This window comes from Primulina eburnea, chromosome 15 (genome assembly GCF_022965805.1).
Source record: "Primulina eburnea isolate SZY01 chromosome 15, ASM2296580v1, whole genome shotgun sequence".
NCBI lineage: Eukaryota > Viridiplantae > Streptophyta > Magnoliopsida > Lamiales > Gesneriaceae > Primulina > Primulina eburnea.
Window position 1 is genome coordinate 1,291,165 of NC_133115.1, and position 26,918 is coordinate 1,318,082.

At 32.2% G+C, this 26,918-nt stretch overlaps 3 protein-coding genes across 4 annotated transcripts; all 3 read right to left on the reverse strand.

The window, feature by feature from the left end:
- Positions 1-8,060: 8,060 nt before the first annotated feature.
- LOC140814267 (ABC transporter E family member 2) lies at positions 8,061-13,201 on the reverse strand. Its single transcript, XM_073173199.1, has 12 exons — positions 13,053-13,201; positions 12,807-12,939; positions 11,614-11,699; positions 11,430-11,527; positions 11,234-11,351; positions 11,062-11,151; positions 10,215-10,519; positions 9,925-10,120; positions 9,648-9,833; positions 9,298-9,567; positions 8,588-8,833; positions 8,061-8,479 (listed from the first exon to the last, which is right to left on the reverse strand). Exons 2-12 carry the CDS (start codon positions 12,910-12,912, stop codon positions 8,360-8,362), a joined length of 1,821 nt encoding a protein of 606 aa, XP_073029300.1. The 5' UTR covers positions 12,913-12,939; positions 13,053-13,201; the 3' UTR covers positions 8,061-8,359.
- A 1,844-nt stretch (positions 13,202-15,045) lies between these two features.
- On the reverse strand, positions 15,046-17,888 carry LOC140815032 (uncharacterized zinc finger CCHC domain-containing protein At4g19190-like). Its single transcript, XM_073174136.1, has 7 exons — positions 17,627-17,888; positions 17,393-17,455; positions 17,167-17,306; positions 16,851-16,964; positions 16,516-16,717; positions 15,761-15,875; positions 15,046-15,675 (listed from the first exon to the last, which is right to left on the reverse strand). The coding sequence occupies exons 1-7, from the start codon at positions 17,834-17,836 to the stop codon at positions 15,251-15,253; spliced, it is 1,269 nt and encodes a 422-aa protein (XP_073030237.1). The 5' UTR covers positions 17,837-17,888; the 3' UTR covers positions 15,046-15,250.
- Positions 17,889-23,616: 5,728 nt separating this feature from the next.
- On the reverse strand, positions 23,617-26,653 carry LOC140814477 (ABC transporter G family member 14-like). Of its 2 annotated transcripts, none has more exons than XM_073173482.1 (5): positions 26,282-26,653; positions 25,200-25,992; positions 24,668-24,847; positions 24,395-24,606; positions 23,617-24,317 (listed from the first exon to the last, which is right to left on the reverse strand). In XM_073173482.1, the coding sequence occupies exons 1-5, from the start codon at positions 26,444-26,446 to the stop codon at positions 23,673-23,675; spliced, it is 1,995 nt and encodes a 664-aa protein (XP_073029583.1). In that variant the 5' UTR covers positions 26,447-26,653; the 3' UTR covers positions 23,617-23,672. The 2 variants fall into 2 exon arrangements, with proteins under 2 accessions (XP_073029583.1, XP_073029582.1); XM_073173481.1 differs by having other exon boundaries at positions 24,395-24,582; positions 26,282-26,650.
- Between the last annotated feature and the right edge of the window lie 265 nt (positions 26,654-26,918).

The following is a 26,918-nucleotide window of genomic DNA, read 5'->3' on the forward strand; positions in this document are numbered from 1 at the left end:
TGCAATAATCAAGTGTTCTTTTCTTATTTAATAATTGCAATCGCGTCAATGAATGATGGAATTTTCTAGCTTTCATTTTTCAGTCTATTACTATCAACTTGAACTCAAACTCATATGTTGTTAGGATCAGCTAGGTGTTTAGAGGGGATTGATGAATATATAGTAAAATTTTCTGCATTATTAGTTTGGGTTAACAAAACACAATCACTTTATCTCACCAACCGATCTCACCTCGGTTGAGATACAAGTCAGCAATGTTAAACCAAATAGATATTAACATGAGAATCGGCGGATCCCAATGCTCAAAATATTTACAATGTTCAGTAGTTTTTCGATGATTAAACAGATGTTGACCTTATCGATTTAAGAGAGTGATTGTTGAATTGTAAAAAATTTGTTCGAGTCTTTAGTTATATGCCTAAAGTATCTTAGTCATGATTTATTAGTAGCAAAATATTACTGGAATTAATTATCTTTGCATATTTGTTATTTAATTTAATGGTTTTAGTGTTCAAATATTATTGTTATTTTTAAGGTTCTTTCCGTTGGTGTATCTGACTATAAAAGACTCATTGCTCAATAAAAAAAATATATAGCAGAAAAAAAAATTCTTCTCTTTGTTTGATTTATATTTTATAATTTTTCTATCAGTACAAAGTCTGAACCGCTAACCACGGATTTATATGTTTATTTAACTTGAAATTTTAAAAATTAAAACATATATTAATCATATATAAATCAATCAAATTAACAAACATTAGAGCAATATTATATGATTGTGTCAATCTTAATAAGTTGACGAAATCACAATATGTTATTATTATTATTACAAAAATAAAGAACTAAAATTATTTTCATCGTCATGATCTCACAATTATTTCAAATACAATAAAGTATCAACATTAAAAAAAATTATTTAAGCTAAATTTATAAATTGAAACCATATGCAAATCAAATATTAGATAATTAACAATGCATGGATGAATATTATAAATAAATATAAATGAGATAACAACATATTTATATATTCATTTAACTTTAAGTTACAAATATTAAGTACGAACAATTTTTAGTGATAAAAATAGAAAATATATTGTAGGTTTAAGAAGTGCTAACCACAAATTTGCATGTTTATTTAACTTGATTGTTAAAAAATTAAGTTCGAACCGCTAACCATAAACTTATATGTTCATTTAACTTGAAATTTAAAAAATAAATTTTGAACCATTTTTTGTTATAAAATATAAATGTTTATTGAACTTGAATTTTCAAAAATAAAGTCTGAACTGCTTACCATAAATTTATATGTTTATTTAATTTGAAGTTTAAAAAATTAAGTTCGAACCATTTTTGTTTATTAAACGTTGAAAAAATATTTTTGGTTTAAAAAATATTAATTATAGTCCGCTTTTTTATGTGAAAAAATGCATAATAAAAAAATATAAAAAAAAAATTATACTATTTGACTTTTTTATTCGAAAGAGTGTATAATTATGTATCAATTAAATTAATTAATTAAATGTAAAAAAATCTCAATATTTAAGTAATAATGGGATAAAAAAAAGTAATAGTGAGAAAAAAAATCCTATTAATGTATCAATTAAACAAATTAGTTTAGTTCAATAATAAATAGATATTGCATGCTACAAATATAATATTAGAGATGTAATTCAAGCTAATTTAAAAAAAAATAGAAAGACAGTCGAAACTTTTTTTGAAAATAATAATTGAGGATGCTAATAATTAAAATCCCATACTTGGTTACAGCTATTGTCAGTCGAGATAGAGCAATATGACTGACATACATTTGCCACGTTGCACCTTTGTTGATAGATTTTTTAGTAAAGTGATTGCGATTTAACCAAATATTTTCTCCTTTTCCTTTTTCCTCAACTCTCTTTGGATCACATCTTTTTTCTATTCTTCTTCTTCTTCTTCTTCTTCCTTTTTATCTTCTGTCTTTATTTATTTTTAAAAATCATGGGCTTATTTCTAGTTTTTTTTTTAAAAAAAAAAGAAAAATGGTTTCAAATTGCAAGACAAAAACTATAGAAATCTGCATTTCATGTTTAAATATTATTTTTATTTTTTTAAAGGTTTGGTCCCAAATTTGATATGGATTCACTTTTTTGGGTATGGAAATCAAATATTGAGTGGTCTGTACGTTGTTGATAGCAAGTGATCAAAAATATCAAACAAAACAATGCTGGACAATTTCAATGTGACAGCCACCACTCCAATTTATGTGAAGTCACTACTATAATTTTCTTGTATATATATATATATATAGAGGAAAATTCATTTTTGGTAAATGAAACTATTAACTATTTTAAATGGGTTAATTGGTACACAAACTATTTATAAATTGATATATGATCAAGCTAAAAAGTCAATTTTACCTTAACCAAATTTTCTTTTAAGTCCAATTATCATTAGTCTGGCATTGACATTCGAAAGAGGGTTCCATATGAAAGTTAAAGATCATGAAAAAATAAATCTTTTGGGAAAAAATCGTGACTCGTGGTGGCCGAAGCACCAATACGACAACACATGAAAATCTCACTCAATTCCGATTTTCGTAACTCCAATGGTAAAAAATTTCAACACTTGATTTAGACATTTTTAGTACAATTCGTGGTTTTTTGACTTGTATTTTAAATCAAATTTAAATTAAGTTTTGTGACTTTTCTATTGAGCGTGGCCACCAAAGTATCGATACGATAACGTATGAAAAATCGCATTCATTCTCGATTTATAACTTTCATATTGAATATTTTTTCGAATTCCAATATATCAAAAGTTGTCCAAAAACAATATTTCAAGGCTTTAATGACATATATTTATTTATTATATTTTTATCAATATGATAAAAAAATATTAATTGTTTATTTATCATAATATATTTTTTTAAAAAAATAATCAATAAAATAAATTAATAATGTTGAAAATAAAAGTGTATATCTCATTGAATTTATTAATGATAATTAGACTTAAAAAATAATTTAAGTGCAAATTAACTTTTTAGCTTGATTATCTACAAATTTTTAATATATAAATACTTTGTGTATCAATTAAATCATTTTTCATTAAATTCCTCCACTTATGTGAGTTATTTTTTCTTAAATTGGTTCGATTAATTTGCTTATTTGACTCTTTGATTGATTTTTACTCAATTAGATCATAATTATTTATTGCATCTGTTAGTATTTAAATTATAAATTGTATTTGTTTCGTGACAAAAATCAATTATTTATGTTTTCTTATTTTGATGATTCATATTTTGTTTGTATTATATATAGATTCATCTCTGGATCCTCTTACTCTTGCTCCAAAAGGTGAAATCGCTCACCTTTGGCGCCTCTCACTCCCGGCCCGACAAGAATATGAGAGGAGGTAAATCATTGTGACTCAGCCAACTATCAGCAGCTAGACCTTATGCTACGCCGCGCAACTCCCACACTGCCGCTTGCGAGACTCGATCTCTGGTCATTGCTCCAAGATTCACTGCTGCTGACCAATTGAGCTAAGTCCATACGGACTGGATCCTCTGACTCTTGAGATTAGGCATAATGATCCCAAGTTAATTCATTGACTTATTTTTTAGTTTATATACTTCCTTTTTTTATAATATAATAAATTTAAATAATATATTACATATGGGTGATAATAATGTGCATTTAATTATCAACTCGTATGAAATATTTTTATATTTAATAAAGAGTGAGTCTCATGTGAGACTGTCTCACGGATCCTAATATATGAGACAAGTCAACCATACTCATATTCACAATAAAAAGTAATACTCTTAGCATAAAAAATAATATTTTTTCATGGATAACTCAAATAAAAGATCTTTATCACAAATACGACCCGTGAGACCGTCTCACACAAGTTTTTGTCTTTAATAAAAAAAATTATATAGAACCTTACCCCAAAAATTAGCCTCCTGCTCCACACACACATTTATATAGATAGATTCAATCATGCATCACCCATTGGTTTAACGTGAAAATGATTTTTAGGAAATCTAATGCCTCAAATAAAAAGACTCGGAGTCATTATTATAATACCCAATGAGACACACAAATTTGCTATGTTTGTCCCTTTTACGAAAGACGAGGTATACTTTTCCACGCAGAACTGATCACCAAAAATAGTATAAAATTTAAAAAATATAATATAATATAGTAATAAAGATGAACCCCACATTTATTAAGTACTTCAAGGTATTAGATAAAAACGAACATTATGGGTTGGAAGCCACTCAAAAAGGACCCTTAGATGTTTCTATCCAATGCATTTTTATTAGAAAAAAATAAAAATAAATAATCTTGGGGTTTACTAGTGACTTTTCCTTAGCTAATTCGTAAGAGTTAATTAACTTTTAAAATACTTTTTCAAGAGTCGATTACAGTTGAATTAACATTAGAGGCGGGGCAGGTAACAACTTCCTATCTCACTCGTCTTATTCGCTATACAATAAGAGCTTTATCATAGAAAAATTTACGTCCAAATTTTGGAATTTAAGAGTGAAACCTAAACTAAAAAAAAAAAACTTACTCATTGAACTTTTCGGAGAATCATATATGAGGATTTTCGGGTTTGAAAATGAAGACGGCTATTGAGAGATTTTTTGGAACCGATTAAATAATCAAATGTTTGGATTTTCGGGTTCGGGAATGGAGGCAGGTCTAGTATCATTCTACTCATATCCGACCCGAATAATTGATTAAGTTATAATAAACATACACTCTCTATATATATATATATATATATATATATATATATATATATATATATATATATATATATATATATATATATTTGAGATATACCATTTCTAATATTTTGATATTTTTTTAATTATATTTAGTTTGCTAATTTTTAGCTTTAATTTTTTTCTCAATATCTTTTCAAGAATTTGGTAAATATGCATAGTTTGATTGAAATAATTCAAGTTTGAAAAAATGCAATTGTACGTGGTAATATGATACTAGGGTATAATATGAATATCCGATCCTCTGACGAGTATAGATATGAAAATGTCGATCGAGACGAGGACACAGAGGAAGATGGATATAATAAATGTGGATGTGACCGGAGGATATAAAAACTTACCCGAATCTGACTCATTGTTATCCTTAATTACGTATAAAAAGTTCACTTTTTGGAAATGCAAATGACTATATACTTCTTTCTTTCGTGACAAGAACACGTCGTCGATATCATTCAAACCTAAATTAGGTAAAACTCGAGTATGTGAAGTACACTACAAAACTCACATACAGGTAAATCTACAAAACTTAAGATCTTGAATTCAAGTTTCATACACCCAATTAATCTCATTACCTTTAAAGGTACAATGACTATCATCTCGTTGCTCAAACTAATGGCTTCATTTAGACATAAACTAACATCTATAAATACATATCAATTAGGATAAACTAAGAATCCTTATAATTTTGGGGGCAGCAATTATACATTGTTAATTGTCCCACATCGGTTGGAGTTGTATATATAGGCTTGGACAATCAACCCCCCCCCCCCCCCCCCACCCTTGAGCTAGCTTTTAGGATTGAGTTAGGTCCAAGTTCCAATCTTAATATGGTATCAGAGCCAGGGTTCCACCGTTATGTGTTGGACTGCCTACAATTAGGCGACTCGTTCTGTCCATAATTGGGTCATTTGTAAACTCCACGCTCCAGATGTTCATTCCTGGACTTGATATGGGTGTGTTAATTGTCCCACATCGGTTGGTTAATTAACCTTGGAGTTGTATATATGGGCTTGGACAATCCTCCCCTCTTGAGCTAGCTTTTAGAGTTGAGTTAGATCCAAGTTCCAATCTTAACATACATTTTCATCAATATTCATCCCTTTAACTGTAGAATCACATCCAATACAATAATATATTTTTATATATAAAATATATCTCTTATACCTTCAAATTTATTAAATTTAATAAGATATGGAGGAAAAAATTGTGTGTGTTGGCTTTTTCCAATTGCCCTTCTCGTTTATTTTAAACACTTTCTAATTTGTTTAAGTTGATAAATCACTACTAATAATACAAAATATTAAATTAATCCCAATGCTCAGCTATAATGTCTTTCGTCACCTTTTGATTAAATTAATTAAATGACATATTATTGTCGTTATTATCATATAATTAATTGGATTTGAAAATATGTACGTAGAATGCAACAGCCGACACGTGCTCTGCCTCTCATTTAAAATTTTTGACGTGATTTAGGTAATTCATGATATAAAATTTGAGTTGACATTATTTTTTTTCCAAAAAATATTAATATTATTAAAAATGAGTTGACATTTTGTCGTAGATATATTATTGTAATATTGTAGCTTGTAAACAAAAAAAAATGTTATTAAAAGACGCTGGAAATATTTCTGGCAAAACTTGTCTGATGCTCAAATCAAGAACACAAATTAAGAATATTTATATTCAAAAAAATAATAAGAATATTTTAAAAATAGAACAAATGGGAATTTTTGTACGAGAATTTAGAGATTGGGTTTTTTTGATAACATAAATTCCATCATTTAGTTTTCAACTACTATATTGCATGTAGATTTTATGTTTATACGTTAAAGTCTAATTTTTAATCTATCTTATGTTCTTTCTATTGCCCAGTTTCTAGATATTTTTGACATATTAAGGCAAAAACTTGTGTGAGACGATCTCACAGGTCGTATTTTGTGATACGGATCTCATATTTGGGTCATCCATGAAAAAATATTACTTTTTATTGTGAATATCGGTAGAGTTGACCCATCTCACAGATAAAGATTCATGAGACTGTGTCTCAAGATACAGACTCCCGTATTAATTGTCTGGCTACATAATTAATATTTATGCAATTTACGAATAAAATTGTTGTTGTTTTGCAAGTGAAATCAGTATTGCCTTTTTATCGGGCTAAAAAAAAAGGTATTGACTTCTTATAAAATAATGAGAAATATGCATTCAAGAATTTTAATAATTTGAAAATAAGTACGTATTTTACCCATAAAAAATGACACATATTATAGGGAGGGGAGACATCGTGTGACTTAATTGATATGTGCTCTTACTAAAATAATATTTAATATTGTGTCATCGATTAAATCTACAAATGCATTTTGATATCTTTTTTTTTCGTCAAACCGGGACTGTTCTCTAAAAACTTTTCTGGAATTTTAGCTCAATCCTCGCTGCCAAGTCCCCGTGGATACAAGATATTCGTGTGAACATCTGAATTTAAAACAAAAAAAATATTGATATATTGTTTTTATTCGAATTCAGACGTTCACACAAATATCTAATATAAAAATACACCAAAAGTAACATTGACTCAACCCACTACATAATATCTTACATGACAACGGAGATTACCTACAAGCAATTCTTTGATACATAAAATAATGTATTCAAAATATGACCATGTTCATACCATTGTTTTATCACTAAAAAGTAAAAATAAGGGACAATTAAATATATTAATATCATTAAAAGATACTGTCCTTTAAACTAATTTTGTCATAATTTACAAACAATTTTATAATAAATAAATATCAATATATAATATTTGTCACCGTTGAAAAATCAACACATCACACTTAAATTGTTATCTCATATAAAATATTTGATTTACATTGTCACTATCAGCGACAATTTTTTGTAAAAAAACAAATGACCTTATAACAAAGCATCGTTGTTAATGTTGTTAATGTCGAGTGTTCGATTTTTATTGATGATAAAGAATGCAATTATTGAGAAAACGATTATTGTAATCTCTACTGAAAGAACAAACAACACGTGCGGCACTTGAACTCATGTTGAATTGCTGCACTATCGTCTTCAATTTAAATAAATAAAATGATAAATGTGAGATCCTACAATAATATCCAATTTTGTCTGTACGTCATCTGAGTTTGCCAACCGAAATAACCCAAAAAAATGTACATAAATCCACACCCGTCCTTCCCCAACTTATGATCCAATTAAACTATAAATTCCACGTCAAAAAAACGCACAAGGTACGATACAATGGTCGACTCGCAAATTTAAATTACCAAAAAAAAAAAGGAAAAGCAAAGCCTAACAATAAGACAATTAAAATGGCCAAAACTGGAAATCAATAAGAGCAAACTCATCTCGTATGGGTAATCAATTTTACCTCTAAAAATCGCCTTTTCTTCAAACATATTCATTCAGTCACTTTTAGCCACCAGATGTTGAAACCCTTTTTTCGTTGCTAAGATTTGCCACCTTAAGATGGACTTGGAACACTAGTTAATATCACCCAGACGGTAAAAGTGGTAACCGAAAACCACTTTTAGAGAGGATATTATATTGGAATTAGTCGTCCAAATAATAATATGATCCTGCAGACTTCTGTTCCCGGTCCTTGGTCGAGTCCAGTTTGTTGATTCTTGGACGATAATTAGTCGGATCTCGTCTAAAAGTAATGTCCAGATGCTGCATACAGTAGTAAGACACATTGTCATTGGTGGTTAGAATTGGATGTACAAATTGAAGAATGAAATTTCATGGAGACCGAATTAGTAGTAAAGTTTAGGGGCTTACAGATAAGAATAGGTTCATTCCTGTCAGCAAAGATTGAGGCGAATTGGCAATGCAATCTATGGATGGCTTACCCTCGTACACAATAACCCTGTCAGCAAGGTATGTTGCCATTATGAAGTCGTGCTCGACAACAAATGCGGTCTTCTTTGCATGAAGTATAAATCTCTTAATGACTTTTGAAGCAACAATACGCTGCTCAGAGTCTAGATATGCACTCGGTTCATCTATTAAATATATGTCGGCAGGCTGCAAGCAAACCCAAAAAGGCAAATCATATATCATAAATCAGATGATGTGTCACTGTGGATGCAGTAATTCCGGGGACTGGGGTGACCCAATCATATTGGGAGCCCAACTTTGAACTTTTAAAATAAAATAAATTCAATTTTTTGGGTTGGGGGAGGGCCAATTGGTCAGGCCCTAAAGGTCATGGTGGCGATGATTCGGTAAAACCATACACAAACAAGCACACGTATGAAGCACAAAAGTAAAAATGTTGTATACATTCAATACAACTTAATCTCAGCATTTTCTGACATTTATCAAAATTGAAAGGCCGAGAAAAAGATCTTAAAGAATATGTTAAAGAGGACCAAAGCAACATGATGGATTTCCTGCAGATATTTCATATGATATCTACTATCTTATCAAGCAAAGACAACTCGCTTACAAAAATATAAATAAATAAGTACATGCAGGCAAAAAATAACCTTTCCAAGGCAGAGGGTCAAAGCAACTCTTTGCAATTCTCCACCAGAAAGATTCACGACTTCTTGATCCATTAGTTGCTCAATTAGGAGAGGCTTCATCACATCTGATACGAACTGCGGATGCATATAAGAATCACGTATTTTTTGATGTAACAGTATTCTAACAGTAGATTGGAATTTCGGACTGATCTTCTGTGGCTTGTAAGAAACATTGAATTCTGGAATCTCTACATCTGAGCCTTCTACTGAGTCAGGTTTCAAAAGACCGGCCTGCAATTCAAATGGCTACAAATTTTAGCGAAAAATGACCATATCATCACACAAACAATAAGGCCGATAAATTAATTTACCAGCATCCTAATGAACGTTGTCTTCCCTGTCCCGTTTTCGCCAAGCATGACAATGATTTGAGAATCAGTGAACTCCCCTTCCACAACCTTAAGTTGAAAATTACCCTGAGTTTTAGTCATGGTTGGATACTTATACCTCGCGTATGTCTCGATTTCCTCGGCACTTTCCTGGGGAGTTTCTGCAACCTGAGAGGAAAAGAAACGTACTAACGCAATCTTACTCAACACCAGAATTCCTGTTACGAGCTATATATTCAAATGAATTATTACAAGTTACCCTAAAAGTAAGAGATTCATCCCGAAATCTTAGATTCTCTGTTGGGACAAATCCAGCCAGAAATATATTGATTCCCTCTCTGACGGAGAACGGGAGTGTTACAACCCCATATACACCAGGCCTCCCATAAAGGCAGCAGATGAAGTCCGATAAATAATCAAGTACACTAAGATCATGCTCCACAACAATGACATAACTGAGAAGTAAAATATTTTTAGTGTAAGGTCTCGTAACAGAGAAGGGTGAACTCTGATTACTAAACAAGAGTACAAACAGAAATGTCATGAAACCTGTTGGGTCGGAGCAAAGATCTGATAACTTGAGCAGCTTTGAGCCTCTGCTTCACATCAAGATAACTTGAGGGCTCATCAAACATATAAATCTCAGCATTCTGTATAGCAACAACAGCTATAGCAAATCTCTGAAGCTCTCCACCAGATAAATCTCCCACATTGCGGTCCATAACCTGAGTCAGCTCAAGATCAACACAAAGTTCTTCTTTTACATCTCTCTCGTCTTTCTGAGTAAGAACTTGCCCAACATTCCCTTGAACAGCTTTCGGTATGTGGTCCACATATTGTGGCTTGATGATTGCCTGAAAAATGAATAAAAAAAATTGGAAAAGAAGAAGAAAAGCAACCATCAATAGTAAGAAAGGTGTCACAACTTGGAAGAAAGAAATGAGATTTAAATTCACAAGTCAAAAGGCTAGAACATGACAAGTCAATTATAATAAAAACTGAACTTCAACAGTCTCCGTTACAACAGGACTTGTCACTATTTTCCGTAAGAAATAAAATAAAACTCCGACTAACCATTTTATATAAATCAGGCAATCAGAAGAGACTAAATGCATACAATGATATTAAGAAATCAATGTGCCGTCACAAACTATCAAGGTAATTATGTAGGCTACATTCCTATAGGATTATCACCGGCCAAGAGATATTTTCCTGAATTCAACAAAAGCAGAGATCATTTCAAAAGTTTTGAACAATGTAGTGACTCAAGCAGCGTCAAAATCACTCCGTAAACAAACTTCAAAATAGAAGCAGCCAATTTCTGCAGAATTTCTAACTAAAACACAAACATGGCATCTCTTATCTCGACAGCAATTTCTTTTTAATCAGAAATTACCTTCAAATTATCTTCAAGGATACGCGTAAAATAATTTTGCAGCTCAGATCCTCGAAAGTATGTCAAAATTTCCTGCCAATCAGGAGGGTTCTGCAAGACAATTTTACACGAGAAGCATTGAGAAACAAATTAACCTCCGATGGAAAAAATTAAAAAAAGTTAAATGCCTTACATTAAAGCGTCCCAAGTTAGGCTTCAATTTGCCAGCCAAAACTTTCAGAGCAGTTGATTTTCCAATGCCATTAGTTCCAACCAAGCCAAGAACTTGACCAGGTCTTGGAACAGGTAATCTATGTAAAAAAAAATTAGAAGGTTAGCAAGTAATAGCCAAAAGCCATATACTGAGGGTAACAGCAACAAGGTCAAACCTATGCAATTTAAAGGTGTTGGGACCATAACGATGTGTGGTATCCTTATCGAGGTCTTTTGGCAGATTGATAATCTGGATGGCTTCGAATGGACATTTCTAGATAGCAAGTCAAACATTTTGTGAGTTGGGGAGCTTGAAAATTTAACACTAAGGCAAAGAAATGGTCCTCTCACTGGACAGACCTTCACACATATACCACACCCAATACACAACTCCTCAGAGATGAAAGCAATCTTCGATGCAGGAGTCACCTCAATGCAAAGTTTGCCTGCAATTATAGAGAATATCATAAATACAGGCAAAGAACTACAAATCCATGCAACAAAAATAAAAATCAATTCATTAGAGTAGCTTTTGGTATAGTAGTTTAACACGTCTCTAAAGCTGGATTGGTGGAAATCAGAATTAAATTGTAAAAATTCTGAAATATTTTTCTCTCTTTTGACTACTATATAGCCAAATCTTGATGCTCTGTGTGCAGAAACAAGCATCCCAGACACTGCAACCGTTTTTCATAATTGAGGGAAAGTAGTCCACATTCAAGCGTACAGATTTCACCCAGAGAATAAACTTTGGGGGCCGAGGGACAATGGGCAGGCAGGCAAATGCAGTTATGAAGACATAATAATCGATTTATATTGCAAACAGCCAAACAACAAATTAGCTGAGATATATAAATGACGTATAAATAGATAAAGTAATACGCATGGAGAGGTTATAAATCCACATATGAAAGGTTTTGATAACAATTATTTCTATGAGCCAAATGCAGCCAGCATACATGAAATAATGGTAAGTATATCGCGTGACAGTTGACTCTGGGCAATAATTATGCCCCTCATTGTTGTTTAGAGAAACCTATTCAAAGCTAATTACTGATGCATGATTGGGTTACACTCAATAAGGGAGCAGGATCCAGATCCGGAGCCGGAGCCCGAGCCCGAGCCCGAGCCCGAGCCGGTAAAGGTTTTATGTTCAATCCAATTAGAAGGAAATATAATCACATTAGATACGGCAATGTATTTGGAGGAAAATTCAAAAATAAATGAAAAACATTGTCCACAAACTTTAAAGCAGACCTATCCTTTCCCAAGAGAATGCTCCACAATCCACATCCTCACCTACTCACCTTATTAAAATTTTGAGCTAATCCACAAGAAAAAGTGCATCATGATGATGCTGTTAAAAGTCACAAAGCCACATGAATTATTACCCTCAATATAAATATCCATCATCACCACAGGATATATAAAACCCTCCAAGCCAAATACAAAACTGAACAAAACCCAGAAAATACACTTTCGATCAATATCCCACAATAACCACAACATAAACCATGCATAAAAATCAACCTCAGAAAAGGAGAAAAAATTACCGGTTTTGACAACAGGGCAGCTTTTTTTGCACTCCTGGCGACATTTTTTCGGCTTGCACTTATCGGAGCTCACTATAGCGATACGCGTCAGTTTCTGATCCGCCATCCCTCTCTGTATATCTTCGATTGATCACTGGCCAAATTACAAGAACAAAAACAAAAACAAAATTGAAATCAAAACTTCAAAAACCAAACAATTAAAGTAACAAAAGGAATTGCGTACAATCAAAGAAGAACTGGAGTTACCCCGTGGATGACAGAAGTAAAGAGGGAACGTGCTAATATTCTGGTGGCACACGACAGGCAAAAGAAAATTGGGTTAGGGTTCCAGGACGATATTCGATGAAATCGCATTATTTGATGATAGATAAAAAGACGCTTTCGCTGCTTTCAAAGATGTTTGTGAATGTTGGTATTTTATTGTATTTGAAATAACTGCGACGTCACGATGACGTCACGACGATATGAATTATTTTAGTTTTTTCATTTTTTGTAACAATAATAATAATAGTGTATTGTGATTTTTCCGACTTATTAAGATGAACATAATTATATAATGTTGCTCTAATGTTTGTTAGTTTGATTGACTTATATATGATTAATGTATCTTTTTAATTTTTTAAACTTCAAATTAAATAAAGATATAAATTTGTGATTAGAGCTTCGTAATTATTATTTTTTAACTTCACGTTAAACAAAATTAATTTATTTAATTGATATATCGATGCATCACTTTGTATTTTTTCCTCACTCTTAGTTAATAATTGATAATTTTTTAATTGAATTAATTAATTTAATGGTTACATAACTATGCATTATGTTGAATATTTTATTTTTGGTGATTAGAACCAAACTAAATTTTAGAAGTAAACCAAACTCAATATTCTAACTGATTAATAACCTAACTGATAAATTTGTATGAAAGATATCGTGAGCTAAATTGATTCGTGGTCGAATAATTTAGATCCACCGAATATCTATCATTTCGTATAAAATCTTTTCACTTTATAGTAAATCAGTTCAATTAGTGATTAAGGATCAGATTCGACTGTTTAAACTTTCCGTTTTTCATCGATCAAAAATTAAAGTTCAAAGAAGCGGTCAGAATTCTGAATATATCAGAAAAGATGACGACATGGCAACAAAGACATCCACATGCATGCACGATAATATTTTGAACAGGTTACTGTTGCCGATTGAAGGTATAAATAAATCAATTGGCTTGAACCAAGACACGGTTTTGACTTTCAATCGTACAAAATAAACTGATAATCTCTCGATAAAGATTTTAAATCCCAACCAAAAGTTAGCTCACCCAAATAATTCATTATCAGATCAGTTCTATGATCATTTTTGTACTTAAAAGTTTTCAGTACTATTTGTGAAGATTCGGTCATATGGTGTTTAAGTCCGGCTCAACAATATTCATTTGATGGATGTAGATATACACTAAATTTCAAAATTAACTTTTGATCCTTTTTTTTATTGTGAAGATTATTTGCACACAAATAGATTAACTATTTTGATAAATAAATTTTTTTAAAATATATAAATAACTTTATATAAGATAATGTGATTTATCTTAAAAAATTTGATTTTTGTAAAGTTATAATAAAAATATAAGAATATATGGAATAAAATATTAAAATATAAGAATGCAATATCACTTGAATCGAAAAATGAAAATAAGAAAAAATTAAAATTAAAACAAAAATAACAAATTTGTAAAAAAACAAAAAACAAAAACAAAAGTAATGATTAGTTTAAAGAATTATATTTGCAATTTCTGTTCAAGAATTATATTAGTACTGTTGTTGTCATGGGTATTGCTGGTATTTTAAAAAATAAATGTGAATATAATTTCCCAAGGGAATTTGCATTCCCAATTTCATAACATACTAATAATATTTTTGAAATAAATTCAGAATATGTATTCTTAATCCTTTCATGAAAGTGCTCTCTTATTATTATAAATTAAAATATAATTAATTTAGATTTTAAAATAATTGTATCCTATGATTTCGTACCCACAAAAATACTTAACACAAATTCTTTAATTATTTTTTTATTTTTCTTATTCGATTTTTAATTATTATGCTGTTTCCCACTGTTTAGTTCTATTTTCTTGGTTCTGTTTTTCCTTTTTACGTGGCAACTATTACCAACACTCCATGATTAATTAGATTAATTGATTGTTTCATCTTTTTTTTTTTTGCTGGTTTAAAAACATGGAAATCAACAGCGAACTTGTTTAGCCACAATTATTACAATCCATTAGAGATCGCAACTTGAAGTTAACACAAATTCTGCGTCCAAGACTAGAGGTGGGGGAAAACTATTTTGTATATTTTATGCCCGTAAAGATCTTTTAATAAGACAAAAGGTACATAAAATTTGCATATATTTAATAGATTTCTCTCCTCCTCCATTTGCAATTCAAGAGATTAATCTGAGGATGAACCCAAATGATGACGCCGGTGATGGTGACAGTGATGTTGATGCTGGTGTCTATGTCGGTGCCGGTCTAGATGCCGACTCTGTTTAGCTCTATGCTGCTCATCAGAATCTGAAGCCTCTGAAGAACTTGAATGATGAGACTTGTGCCTGCGTCTCCTCTTTTGATGCCTGCCATCTTCTGAGTTTTCTGGTGAACTTAATTCCAAATGCTGTTGCTTCTTTCTCTTGTGTCTCTTCTCCTTTGGTCTCTTCCGTTTAGCATCGCCAGAAGAAGGTCTACTGCCGTGATCGTCGCTTAATTCAGCACTTACTGGCAATGACCTTCTATGTTTGCTCTTGCTAGACTTTTTCTTGGCTTTTCTTGAGGAGAAGTTGGTTAGCAAATCAGGTATGCTGGCTTCTCCAAGGAACCCTGCATGTTAAATGATAAAATTAGCATTACCGAACCTTGAAAATGATCATCACTAGGTGGATGGACTGGATTTAAAAAACATCACCTCCATACTCATCAAATATGTCCTCTGCAACTATCTGCTGATTGGGATCATCAGGGTTGAACCCTCCGTGTGGAGGACTCATTCCCGGCTTCTGTTTCAATTCCCACTTCAGAGGCTGTGGTGGAGCTCAAAAAAATTAGACACCGAGAGAGACTAATTTATGGAACTACAACTGAGCAAGCTATAATTAAAATAATAGCAAAAACAGTTACAAAATTCCAGAAGCTAAAAAATGAAGCTGAAACAAACATGAACTTCATTTTTGTCTGGCTTCGATTTCTTAAACCCAAGTACTTTTTGAATGTACCTCAAGGAACAGCAAAAAGATAAGAACATAGAAACGTGAAACTGCAACCTGAGGCAGATAACTGTATAAGAAACTATTTAGGCCATTCATAAATTCAAAACTCTTGCTATACAATTTCGTAAAGTTCAAAAGAACTAGGATGCAGAACGTCATCTACCTATCATTTTGAAGATTCAATTTTGATCAACCGGCATAAGACCTAATGCATACTCGTGATATCATGTAAGCAAGGGCCAAGCTAGATTCTTAGTCTGAATGTGCCTAATCATATGCTGCAGTTAAGTAAACGTGAACACTGTCTGATATTGTGTGTATAGATAGACTTTCAAACCAATCTAGCATCTATGTCTGATAGAAAAAATCATAGTTGCTACTTAATCAACCAGTTCGGAATTAATATATTTACATTAAGGCATAATACAAGTAAAGCACGAAATTAAAAATTTACCTCACTAAATTCAGTTTGAGCAATGATAGTTGTTAATGGATCGTCCCTTTTCAATCGACTCTCCTCATTTGGCATTATAGCATCCTTCAGTGGGCATTCACGATCACCACTCTGGTGGCCGAAGTTACCACATCTAAGACATTTCACATTGCGGATCTCAACTCCAAATGGCTTCGCCCTGACTAAAACACCAGTTTCTAACCTGGACGAGGATGACATTTTTGTTTTAAGTAGTAAAGAAGGGATCTCACAATATAACGGTCTAAAAATCACACAATTATCGAGCGATTCTGCCACATAACAGCCCCTACAGAAGGAGAAGCATGCAAACAAACCTTGGAGCATTTTTAAGGACTTCAAATTGTTCTTCTGTAGGTAATGCACGCCCATATAGGTCTTTTGGCCTTGATTTCTTTTTCTCCACAGTAGAGGGTTTAGTTTCCACATTCCTAGCACAGGCGTGGGATTAACTTTTGTATCTCAACATCAGAAGCATGACTAAGAAACAATTTAATTCTCACAACAAAAATCAGAAGCATTACTAAGAAACAGCTTAATTCTTAAAACAAAAATAATAAGATGGATACATTCAACATGATAGGGAGCTATCTATCGCGTGCATGGTATACAAACATTGGGCCAAACTATTACATTGAAGATGAGGCGGCATCAAGAGATGGATCCTGTTCGTGATTTTTCTTCTCGTCAGCAACCTCAGCAGCTTTAGCACTTTCTGCATTGTAACCAGGAGGTTTCACATACATAAAGCTCACAGCTTTCATCATCTCCAACTGCACAACGAGTAAACGAAAATTCGATAGCATAAAATTCTCGTTTTTACACCAAGTTATGTGCTTCAGTAATAATTTAAAGTTACCTTTTCTTTCTCTTTCTGAGAAATGAGCGCAGTTTGCCTGAGAAACTCCTGCTCCTGTGCATACTGTTCAAGAAAAAAATTGATCAATTTGCTATGATATTTCCTCGGTCATTACAACATATCAATGTTTCATGACACACTTTCACAATTCAATTTAAAACCCTAATTTCAAACTACATTAAAACCGCCAAAAAAGAAACAATCCAACATCAGAATGAGCGCATACGCACGAACCTCGCGGGAAACCTCTTCGGCACGGCGCTGCTTCTCCGCGTGAGTCTGCTCAGCGATCCATTTGCGGCGCTGATTGGGGTAAGAGAGCGGATGCCACGGCTTCTGATTGAGGAAGTTGTGTGACCATGCCGTACCGGACTTTGTCCTGTAATCAACTTCCCCCTCTGTTTTCTTCCCCAATCTAAACCCTCCTCCCTGCTCATCTTCCATAATCGAATCGGAATACACACAATTACTTCGTTTTTTTTTTTGTATCTATTCTATTCTAATTTTGAGGACATGACCGTCATCTCTTCAGTGGATATATAAATTTATCAAAATTGTTTTATGTCAGAATTACACGTTAATTTCTCGTTGTTTTTTATAATTATATTTTGATTTTTTATTTAAATATAAATAAGATAAATAAAAAATTATATATTAACTCGTTGTTTTTTATAATTATATTTTGATTTTTTATTTAAATATAAATCAGATAAATAAAAAATTATATAAGTATATAACTTGTACATCGATATACTAGTAATGATTAAGATGGATATTATTTACGATTAAAAAAATTTATGATACTGTAAAAAATATTTTTTAAAAAACTTTGTTCAACTTTTTTTTTTAAAAGAAATTATCTTTTAAAGTCTATTTCAAATACACATCATTCTTTTAAAAAAATAGTTGATGAAAGTTATTTTACAAATTTTTTTGTCAAAAAATTAATTTTATGGAATACATCTTCAACATCTATTTTTTTATATTATATCAAAAGGTCTCATAATCGAGTTACCTTGTGATATTATATTGTAATTGTTTTAATTAATAAAATAATATAAAACACGTTTAAAATAAGAATACATGTTTATAAATCTTAATAAAATAGTTAAATATGTATTCAGTCTTTGTGGGATCAAAAAATTTTCTGCAGTATTTGATTCGCACAAAAATTATTTTGCGCTTCATGTGCCTACAATTATTTTTCAGATAAAATTCAGTACAAAATATTGAAAATCTGACCATATATATGATATTGTAAAATAAATTGTTTTATATATGATAATAAAGATAAAATTTTGAGTATATAAAATTGAAACAACTATAAATATCAATTTTTTGTACACTTGTTTGTATGCTCAAATATCATATATTAGTACGCGAACTGAAATATTTTATAATGAAATATCATATATTAGTACCACATATTTTATATTTTTTTTATCAATACTCATCCGAAAAAAGATGAGTCATTATTACCAAAATTATACATATTTGGGTACTCAAAAATCATAGATTAGTATCAAATTTGAAATATTTAATATTGAAAACATCATATATTAATACTAGATTTTCAAGGTGTTGTACCGAAATTGTCGGCAAATAATTGAGGGGAAGGAGACCAATCCAACCAATGCAATAAATGTATGCTGAATGAAAAACGTGGGTTGGCCGAGCAAATTTGAAACGGAATTTGAATACGCGTTTTTAACGCGTGTTCACACGGTCAAGGAGCTCTATAAATAGAGCTCCCCTCTTCATTCTGAAATCATCCCTTCTTTGAGTTTTCTCTCATCTTATAAGCATTTGAGTGCTTAGTTCTATAATATTTGTGAGGTGTTTGTTCTCCTGTATTAAGAGAGTGTGTGTTCTCTTTGGAAACACAGTGAGTGAGTTGTACACCACAAAATATTATAGTGGAATTCTTTTCATCTTGCCCGTGGTTTTTACCCTAATAATTTTTAGGGGTTTTCCACGTAAATCTCGGTGTCCATTTTATTCTTTATTTTTGGGTTTTATTATCTCAAATTCCGCACGTGGGACCAACAGAAATTTCATCAGAAAAAAACATGTCATTAATATCAAAAAAATGTATACATGTTTGTGTGCTCAAAAATTATATTAATATCATATCTATAACATTTAATTTTGAAATATCATATATTTATTCCAGATAAAAACATATATTTAATTATCGCGATATGGATTTATTGATTATTATTTTTTTAAAATAGGAGATCAAATTGTAAATCTATAATAATAATAAATAATGTACAAAATTATTAAATAAAAATAATAAATCTAATCATATACACGAATATATCTTTATGAAATAATTATAAACATATTCGTTTTATGCATATCCGTATCTAAGGTTAGAGATATTAACATTTTTCTCCATTTGAATTTAAATATTTCATTATCAAATTGCCAAAAAAATCATTTTGGGTTTTTTATGGATGAGTGGTGAGATTGTTAAGACGATTGTGTAATATGCGTAGAATATCTTCGTGTGTAGTTTAATCGTCACCATTATTATTAATACAAATTAGTATGACTATATTTTAAAAAACATAAACCCTATGTTGCGAAATATTATACTTAAATAAACTATTCACGTTAAATAAAAACATAAAAAGAAATTTCTCGAAATTGTAATTTAATGTTATCTGTCACGTTTAAAGAAACAATACAATACAATTCAGGATATTTATATAATAATATTATTTTTTATTTTCATTTTGAATTGAAAAAGAAAAACACACACGAGCTTTTTTAATCGAGAGAGATGGCTGAGTGGATTTTCACTTTAAATTTGTATTTTATTAATCCCAATTAAGTTAAACTATTATATTTGTTTGGAACTCACAAACAATTCCGATCGAGGGTCAGAATTTTTCGAATGAAAAAAGGGCTTGAATTGAATGATCTATCTGTCACTCTAGAAATTTTCATATGGGGGACGGACCTAAAGCGATATTCGAGTTGGTGGAGTATGTGAACATTTGATCAATAGTTAAAAGTTCATTTCCCCCACTTATATCTTCTCGAATGATTCTGTCGCATAAGGCTTGTCTAGAATGGTTTACTTGGCTAGTTTGGTTTACAGGGTATTGCATTAACTCGATCTACTCAGTTAGAATCGGAAGATAATGACTACGAGTTTTCACATCATCAAAAGAAAGATATGGAGGGATATCATGACATGTCAATTGATTTTTCACATAAACTTTAATCTCATTATGTACAATTATAATAACATAATATATATCATGGGTAGTTGAGAAGATATGAATATGATTGAACTGTATCGAGAGGTCACGAGTTCAAATCATCCCTGCCTTCTGCATTCTCAATTTGAGCCTGTCACACATGATTCGTCCAGTGTTGTTTACCCGGTGTTTGAAAGTTATTGAGTTGACCCTAGGATTTACCTAGAATACACAAAATATCGCGGTTGAGGGTTGTCTCATTAAAAAATAAAATATAATAACATTTCACCAAAAATTGTGACAGCGGATTCCCTTATTAAAAAAATAAAAATATAATAATAACATAATATATACCTTATCATTGTTTTTAAAAGTAAATTATATTGGGCTTATTATCATATCATAAAATACCAATTACAATCCCTTACCATATATTTTCACACATTTAAATATAGTAAGTATTACTCAAATTAACCGCTAACAATTCATTGATTTATTCTCTTTAATCCAAAGAGTATTTAGTAATTATGTAAGTACAAAGATATATAAAAGTTATTGATATATAAAAATTATTGTTTTAAATAAATTCCTTTTAAAACCAACATAATCGCTCTTTATTGCTGATTGTGTTGCATGAATTGCGTCAAATTAATTGTGAATATAGTTCCAAATTAATTTTATTTGAAGAGATTTCAATAATTTTTGTAGGACAGAACGCTAGTAGTAATGGTGCAACTGAAATCTTTTAAACCGCACAGCAGCTCAAGCACCATGGTTTGATCGTTCTACCAAGCAGGGATAATTATTGCACAGAACAATCTCCCTCTCAATAATTGCACTCCATGCAATCAATAGAAATCGAACCCGTGACCTTGGCTCTGATACCAATTGTAGGACCAAGCGCTTGCCGTTTTACCAAAAGCTATAGCTAGTAGTAATGGTGCAACACAAATCTTTTAAACCGCACAGCAGCTCAAGCACCACGGTTCAATCGCTCTACCAAGCAGGGACAATTATTGCACCAAACAATTTTTTACCTCAAGTAATGGAGAATAATTATTAAAAATTTATTTAACCTTGCATATTTAGGTTAACAATATTTATAAGATATATAAAAATTATATAACTAGGATCACGATGTTTGAGAAAGTTGTGAAAACATTCCTTGGTTATAATGTTGAAGAGAACATTGCTCATTCATACTTTTAGTCGTCAATAGACACCTATGATAACTAAAAACACATTTTCTTTGCAGTCACATAGACAGCCGTGAAAAACCAACAAACCATTCGATAACAAAATATATATCCAGCAGAAAAGAAAGATCAATGAATAACAACAATGGGAAAAAAAAATGCATGTGATAGAGAAGCAAAATACGAGCATATCAGATAAACGCGTATCACAGATGGAATAAAAAGAAGGTCATAATAGATGTTGTATGTTTGTATAGAATAACAGTCCAAAAACCTTCATCATTATTGTTAACTATAAACTCATTTTTTTAAATAGTTGTATAAATACATTTTGAACAGAAAAAACATTTGTATAAAATAATTCTCCTAACGCCTTAATGTAAATATTTTATAAAAAATTGTAAAATTGTTTTAATAAAAATATTTGATAAGTATTTATTTAGACTGAGCGTTCTGATTACACCAAAAAAGTGAAATAGAATATTATAACCAACTACACAAGAAGTAGTTAAAATAAGCAAGAACTAGATTGCAAAGTATGTCATGTAGAAGGCAAAAACTTGTGTGAGACGGTCTCACGGATCGTATTTGTGAGACGTATATCTTATTTGAGTTATCCATGAAAAAATATTATTTTTTATCCTAAGACTATTACTTTTTATTGTGAATATGGGTAGGGTTGACCCGTCTCACAGATTAGGATCCGTGAGATGGTCTCACATGAAACTCACTCCATGTAGAATGAGGGGACGTCACAACTTATGGTCATGATTTTTTATTTTTTTTAATGATTTGGTCGTTTAAGTGGATAAATGCGCCTTATTAGAACAACTTTAAATATTATCTAAATTTTAGACACAATTTCCGCAGTTAGCTGCAAACTTTTCTAGTATATATATAGGTTTGAAGAGAAATATAATTTTCTAATTTAATTTATTTCCCTAATATTATCTTTTTCTTGTTGAATTGATTGCGCATAATATTGAATGATATTTTGTCTTTCTAGATAATGAGATAATTATACAAATATTATCATGATATGATATCAATGTTCAAAAGGAGTTTGTACCTAATTAAACTCCTATTTTCCTTGTATAATATGTTTCCTTATGAAGATAAACTCTAGGAGAGATGAAGTTTATAAATAAGAGAAACAAGTACATTGTTGGGGGCTCTTGGATTGATTATTCACGTATTTTGCACGACACAAACTTTTCAGAGAAAATTAATTCACAATGTCGTTGTTGATCGAAGAAGTGTTGTTGCATGTGTTGCCGTGATTGTTGGAGACATCTATGAAGGAGTTGGCTGAAGATTTGTTTTTGTTGCTTCAGTTTTTGGCATCACGTTTTTGCTTTCTTGATTACTAGTGTTGTTAGTTGTTTAGAAAGCATTTTATTTTCTCAAAATTTTGAGGAAATTGATTTTATTAGTAACCACTATTAGTATTGTTTCTGTGTAAACTCATTGGTTTTATAGTGATTAATATTTGTCCTGAGGCACCGCGCAAGTTTTTATACTTCTGCAAATTTAATCTTGTCTATCATACTTATTTAAAATCAATTTGTATTACAAATATTAATATTCCGCTGTATGTTATCTGAAATATCGTAACATTTCGCACAATACTTAATTATGATAAGACACAAATTTTCTGTCACATACGGTATTTATCGATTTTGTTAGACAAAATAGGTCCCCTACCTTATAAGGTTAAATCAACCGCTTCCAAAGGTTAATACATTTCAGTTTTAGCAGTGCGCTGTAATTAAAACCTGGCCATGGAAAATTTGAACGAACAAAATCCACTCCTCAGTTGAAGAAATAATGAACTTATAAAAACACTTTTGCTTGCGAATGGTTAAGCATCCATCATCGCAATCGGTGCAAAGCTAGGTATGCCATAAATCTGTATCCCACCAACATCAGCACCATGATGAAAATGTCCGTCCACAGATGGCTCAAACCAACAGATTTGATGGCAGGATGATCTGCGACTCGGCAATAGACCCCATTTGCGCACTCATAGTAGTCATTCTCATTGTACTGAATCCCAAGAAGCAGCTTATAAAAGTAATAGCTGTAGCTCAGATATTTTAGCCAGACCATGAATGGAGGGATTTGTCTGACGTAGTATCCTCCGGCAATAAGGAATACCAAAGTTGTAACTGAGGCTAAAGTTGCAGCTTGTTTTACGTCCATGAGTATGGCGCCAAACGCCAATCCGAGACTTTGGGAAACAAGGACGCTTAAAAGAACAATTAGAAGGGAGAAGATGAAGGTGGCAGGGTCAGGTTTAAGGCCACCCATCCAATAAAAGATGAAGGTAAATATGGTTGGCAGCCCAAGTTCGAGAGGAAGATCTCCCACTGTTCTGGCTAGATAGTAGGAGGAGAGGCGGTACATCCCAGATGACCTTTCCTTCTTCAGCATGTTCCTTTCTTGGGGAAAAGTGAAAACAGCATTGTAAAGTGGGTAAAAGCCCCAAAACACAGAGAAAAAGGATAACATGGCTATCTGCAATGAATTAACTCTTAATTAGCATATTCGAAACTAGAATTCTACTTTAAACATGGAGGTGCTGAAAAGCTTACACGGTCGTCAATGTGAGACGGTGGAGTATGCCACCATAGAAGACCACCAAGAATCGCCACGCTTAGAACTTGAAAGGTTCTTAACCTGTTGAAGGCTTCAAATCTTCTCTCCCGAAGTCCTCGTAACAGTAGGACATGAAATTGATGCCACCAGGTTGTGCACCATTTTTCGAATTTCACTTCATCCCCTGCATCATTTGAAAACCGTGAGCCTTAAAAGCTTGCGAAAATGCGCAAGTTCTCTGATTTTGAAGGAGAAGAGTGGATACTTGCTTGTCGAGTTTTCTTTATTGTAGTTGTAGGTAGTTACATCTGAACTACACAACTCAGTTTTCAGCCTGGTAGAAATGTTCTTTTCATAAGCAGAGATGAGAAATTCTCTTACAGATGCTGGATCTTGCGGCCGACTGTTATCGCTGTGGTTGCTAGCCTGCTGGAAATCTGGTCCAATCCCTGGAAATATGACAAATTAGAACCCTTTTTTTTCCTCATATGGATATTCTAGAATATGCAAGTGTCTGAATTCATAATTATAATATCTGGCTAGCCAGAGTAAAGACATTTATTAGATAGATTAGAACAGCCTGTATGATGTCATTATACTCAACTGAAATATAAACAATCTGAGGGCGGGTTTCATTTTGTTAAACTCCATTTATTATTTTCGGAATGAAAATTTGAATAGAGTAATTGACATCTTTATGCTTCTTGAGCAGGAAAGTTGAATAAATGGGAGAAGGTCCTTTATCATAAACTATGTGCTTGTGCTAAATACTTGTTATGGAAAGCATGATTTTCTAATTACCATTAGCAAGATCAAGCAATAGATCAGCCGGGTTGACAATTATGGGTGTTGAAAACCCAATTGAAGAAAAATACTGCAAGGCAGTTGATGCAGGACCATAGTAAATCGGACATCCTTCAGAGAGCAATACTACCTTATCAAACATATGATAGAGTCGGCTAGAGGGCTGATGAATGGTGGTTATAACAGTTCGACCGCCACTAGCAAGTCCTTTGACTGTGTTCAGAATTCGTTGAGCTGTGGTGGAATCTAAGCCTGAAGTAGGCTCATCTAGTAATAATAAGCTTGGGTTGATGAGCATTTCTTGACCTATGCTCACCCTTTTTTTCTCCCCTCCTGATATTCCTCTAAAAAGTGGCCCTCCTATCATGCTATTATGACACCTAGTTAACCCCAGTTCTGTTATGACATGCTCCACATGCTGTACTTTTGCTTCTCTGGTCAGACTTTTGGGTAGCCGTAGTAGTGCAGTAAATAAAAGAGTTTCAAACACACTAAGATGTGGGTATAGAACATCATCCTGTGCAACAAATCCTGTACGACGTCGTATGGAGCCTGAAAAAGGCTGGCCATTGTAAGTGATCTTGCCTGACAAGTTTCCAGAGAGACGACCTCCAAGGGCTGTAAGAAGTGTGGTTTTTCCACTGCCTGATGGACCTAGCATCGCTAGTATCTCCCCTGGTGAAACCATCCCTGTGATCCCATTTAGTATGACTTTCTCTTTAGAGTTTGACGTTCCTCCACAACAAGTTCCTTTCCTCTCATAGTTAACTTTGTAAACAATCTCTTTGAACTGAAACACAAGAAGAATATTCAGCAGGTGTAACCTGTCGCTAATACGTTCCCAAGTTAAGAAAGGTCGTAGTATTTTTTATCTTCATCTAGCAAACCATTACTTGTTAGTAGTGACATACTAACATATATATTTTTTCTGCAACTCTGTCCTATCAACTGCCTATAACATTTTTAAAAAATGCAAGCAGGCTGGTGGCTTGCTGGAGTCTGTTTTAATGTGTGCATGTGATTCTCGGTGTGAAACTACTTTTGTTTGTCTAGACGTATGTGGGGGGTGGGGGAAAGACCTTTAAACTTATGGGAAACAAAGTCTGCTGTAGAAAGGACTGTGAATTGTTCTGAGCTGGGTAAGCCAGATATGCCGTGTCGCAGGTCTCCAGCTTCTTTGGTAGGCCTTTCTCCAGTTCAGTGCCATCATTTTCTGGGTTTGGTACTACAGAACAGAGGGGCATGGTTAAATCTACTGATGCTAAAACTGTTTTCTGTCGCGGTATATTGTTAGAGGTGGAGATTCGTGCTGTGTATTGGTAGAGGATGAAAAGGAGGCAGAAGTTTAACAGCAGCTTCTAGCTTTGGTTCACAAAGTGAAAGGATCAATACACAAATATATAACCGTGGACACAGACGAAATAATCTCATACATTAAAGTTTTTTAATGCAGGCCTAACATCTCTGGTGGGATCCTCCACTCTAGTTTATGTTAGTTGATTTATAGCACTCTCTTCCTTTTCTTTTTAGCATATATTAACATATAAGCATCCTATCTCTCTTGCTAACATCTAATGCTTTATTATTTTGCAATATTTTTTCTGGTATTTTCTTTCCAAAACCAACACTGTTTATATCTTCATGCAAGTGCTTATTACATTGTTAGTGGGAAGTGAGAACCATGCCACTGAACAATATTATTTTCTGAAGCCCCAC

Bases quoted from the DNA above. Each gene is read 5' to 3' on its own strand.
- LOC140814267 (XM_073173199.1), bottom strand. From the start codon at position 12,912: ATGGCGGATCAGAAACTGACGCGTATCGCTATAGTGAGCTCCGATAAG. The intron at 11,152-11,233 runs GTAAGGCATTTA...ATTGTCTTGCAG, and splicing joins CTAACTTGGGACGCTTTAAT to AACCCTCCTGATTGGCAGGA. The intron at 9,834-9,924 runs GTAACTTGTAAT...TTTTCCTCTCAG, and splicing joins ATGAATCTCTTACTTTTAGG to GTTGCAGAAACTCCCCAGGA.
- LOC140815032 (XM_073174136.1), bottom strand. From the start codon at position 17,836: ATGGAAGATGAGCAGGGAGGAGGGTTTAGATTGGGGAAGAAAACAGAG. The intron at 17,307-17,392 runs GTAACTTTAAAT...CTCGTTGTGCAG, and splicing joins CTCAGAAAGAGAAAGAAAAG to TTGGAGATGATGAAAGCTGT. The intron at 15,876-16,515 runs GTAAATTTTTAA...GCTCCACCACAG, and splicing joins CTCAAACTGAATTTAGTGAG to CCTCTGAAGTGGGAATTGAA.
- LOC140814477 (XM_073173482.1), bottom strand. From the start codon at position 26,446: ATGCCCCTCTGTTCTGTAGTACCAAACCCAGAAAATGATGGCACTGAA. The intron at 24,848-25,199 runs GTAATTAGAAAA...TCATATTTCCAG, and splicing joins ATTGCTTGATCTTGCTAATG to GGATTGGACCAGATTTCCAG. The intron at 24,607-24,667 runs GCAAGTATCCAC...CAAGCTTTTAAG, and splicing joins CAATAAAGAAAACTCGACAA to GCTCACGGTTTTCAAATGAT.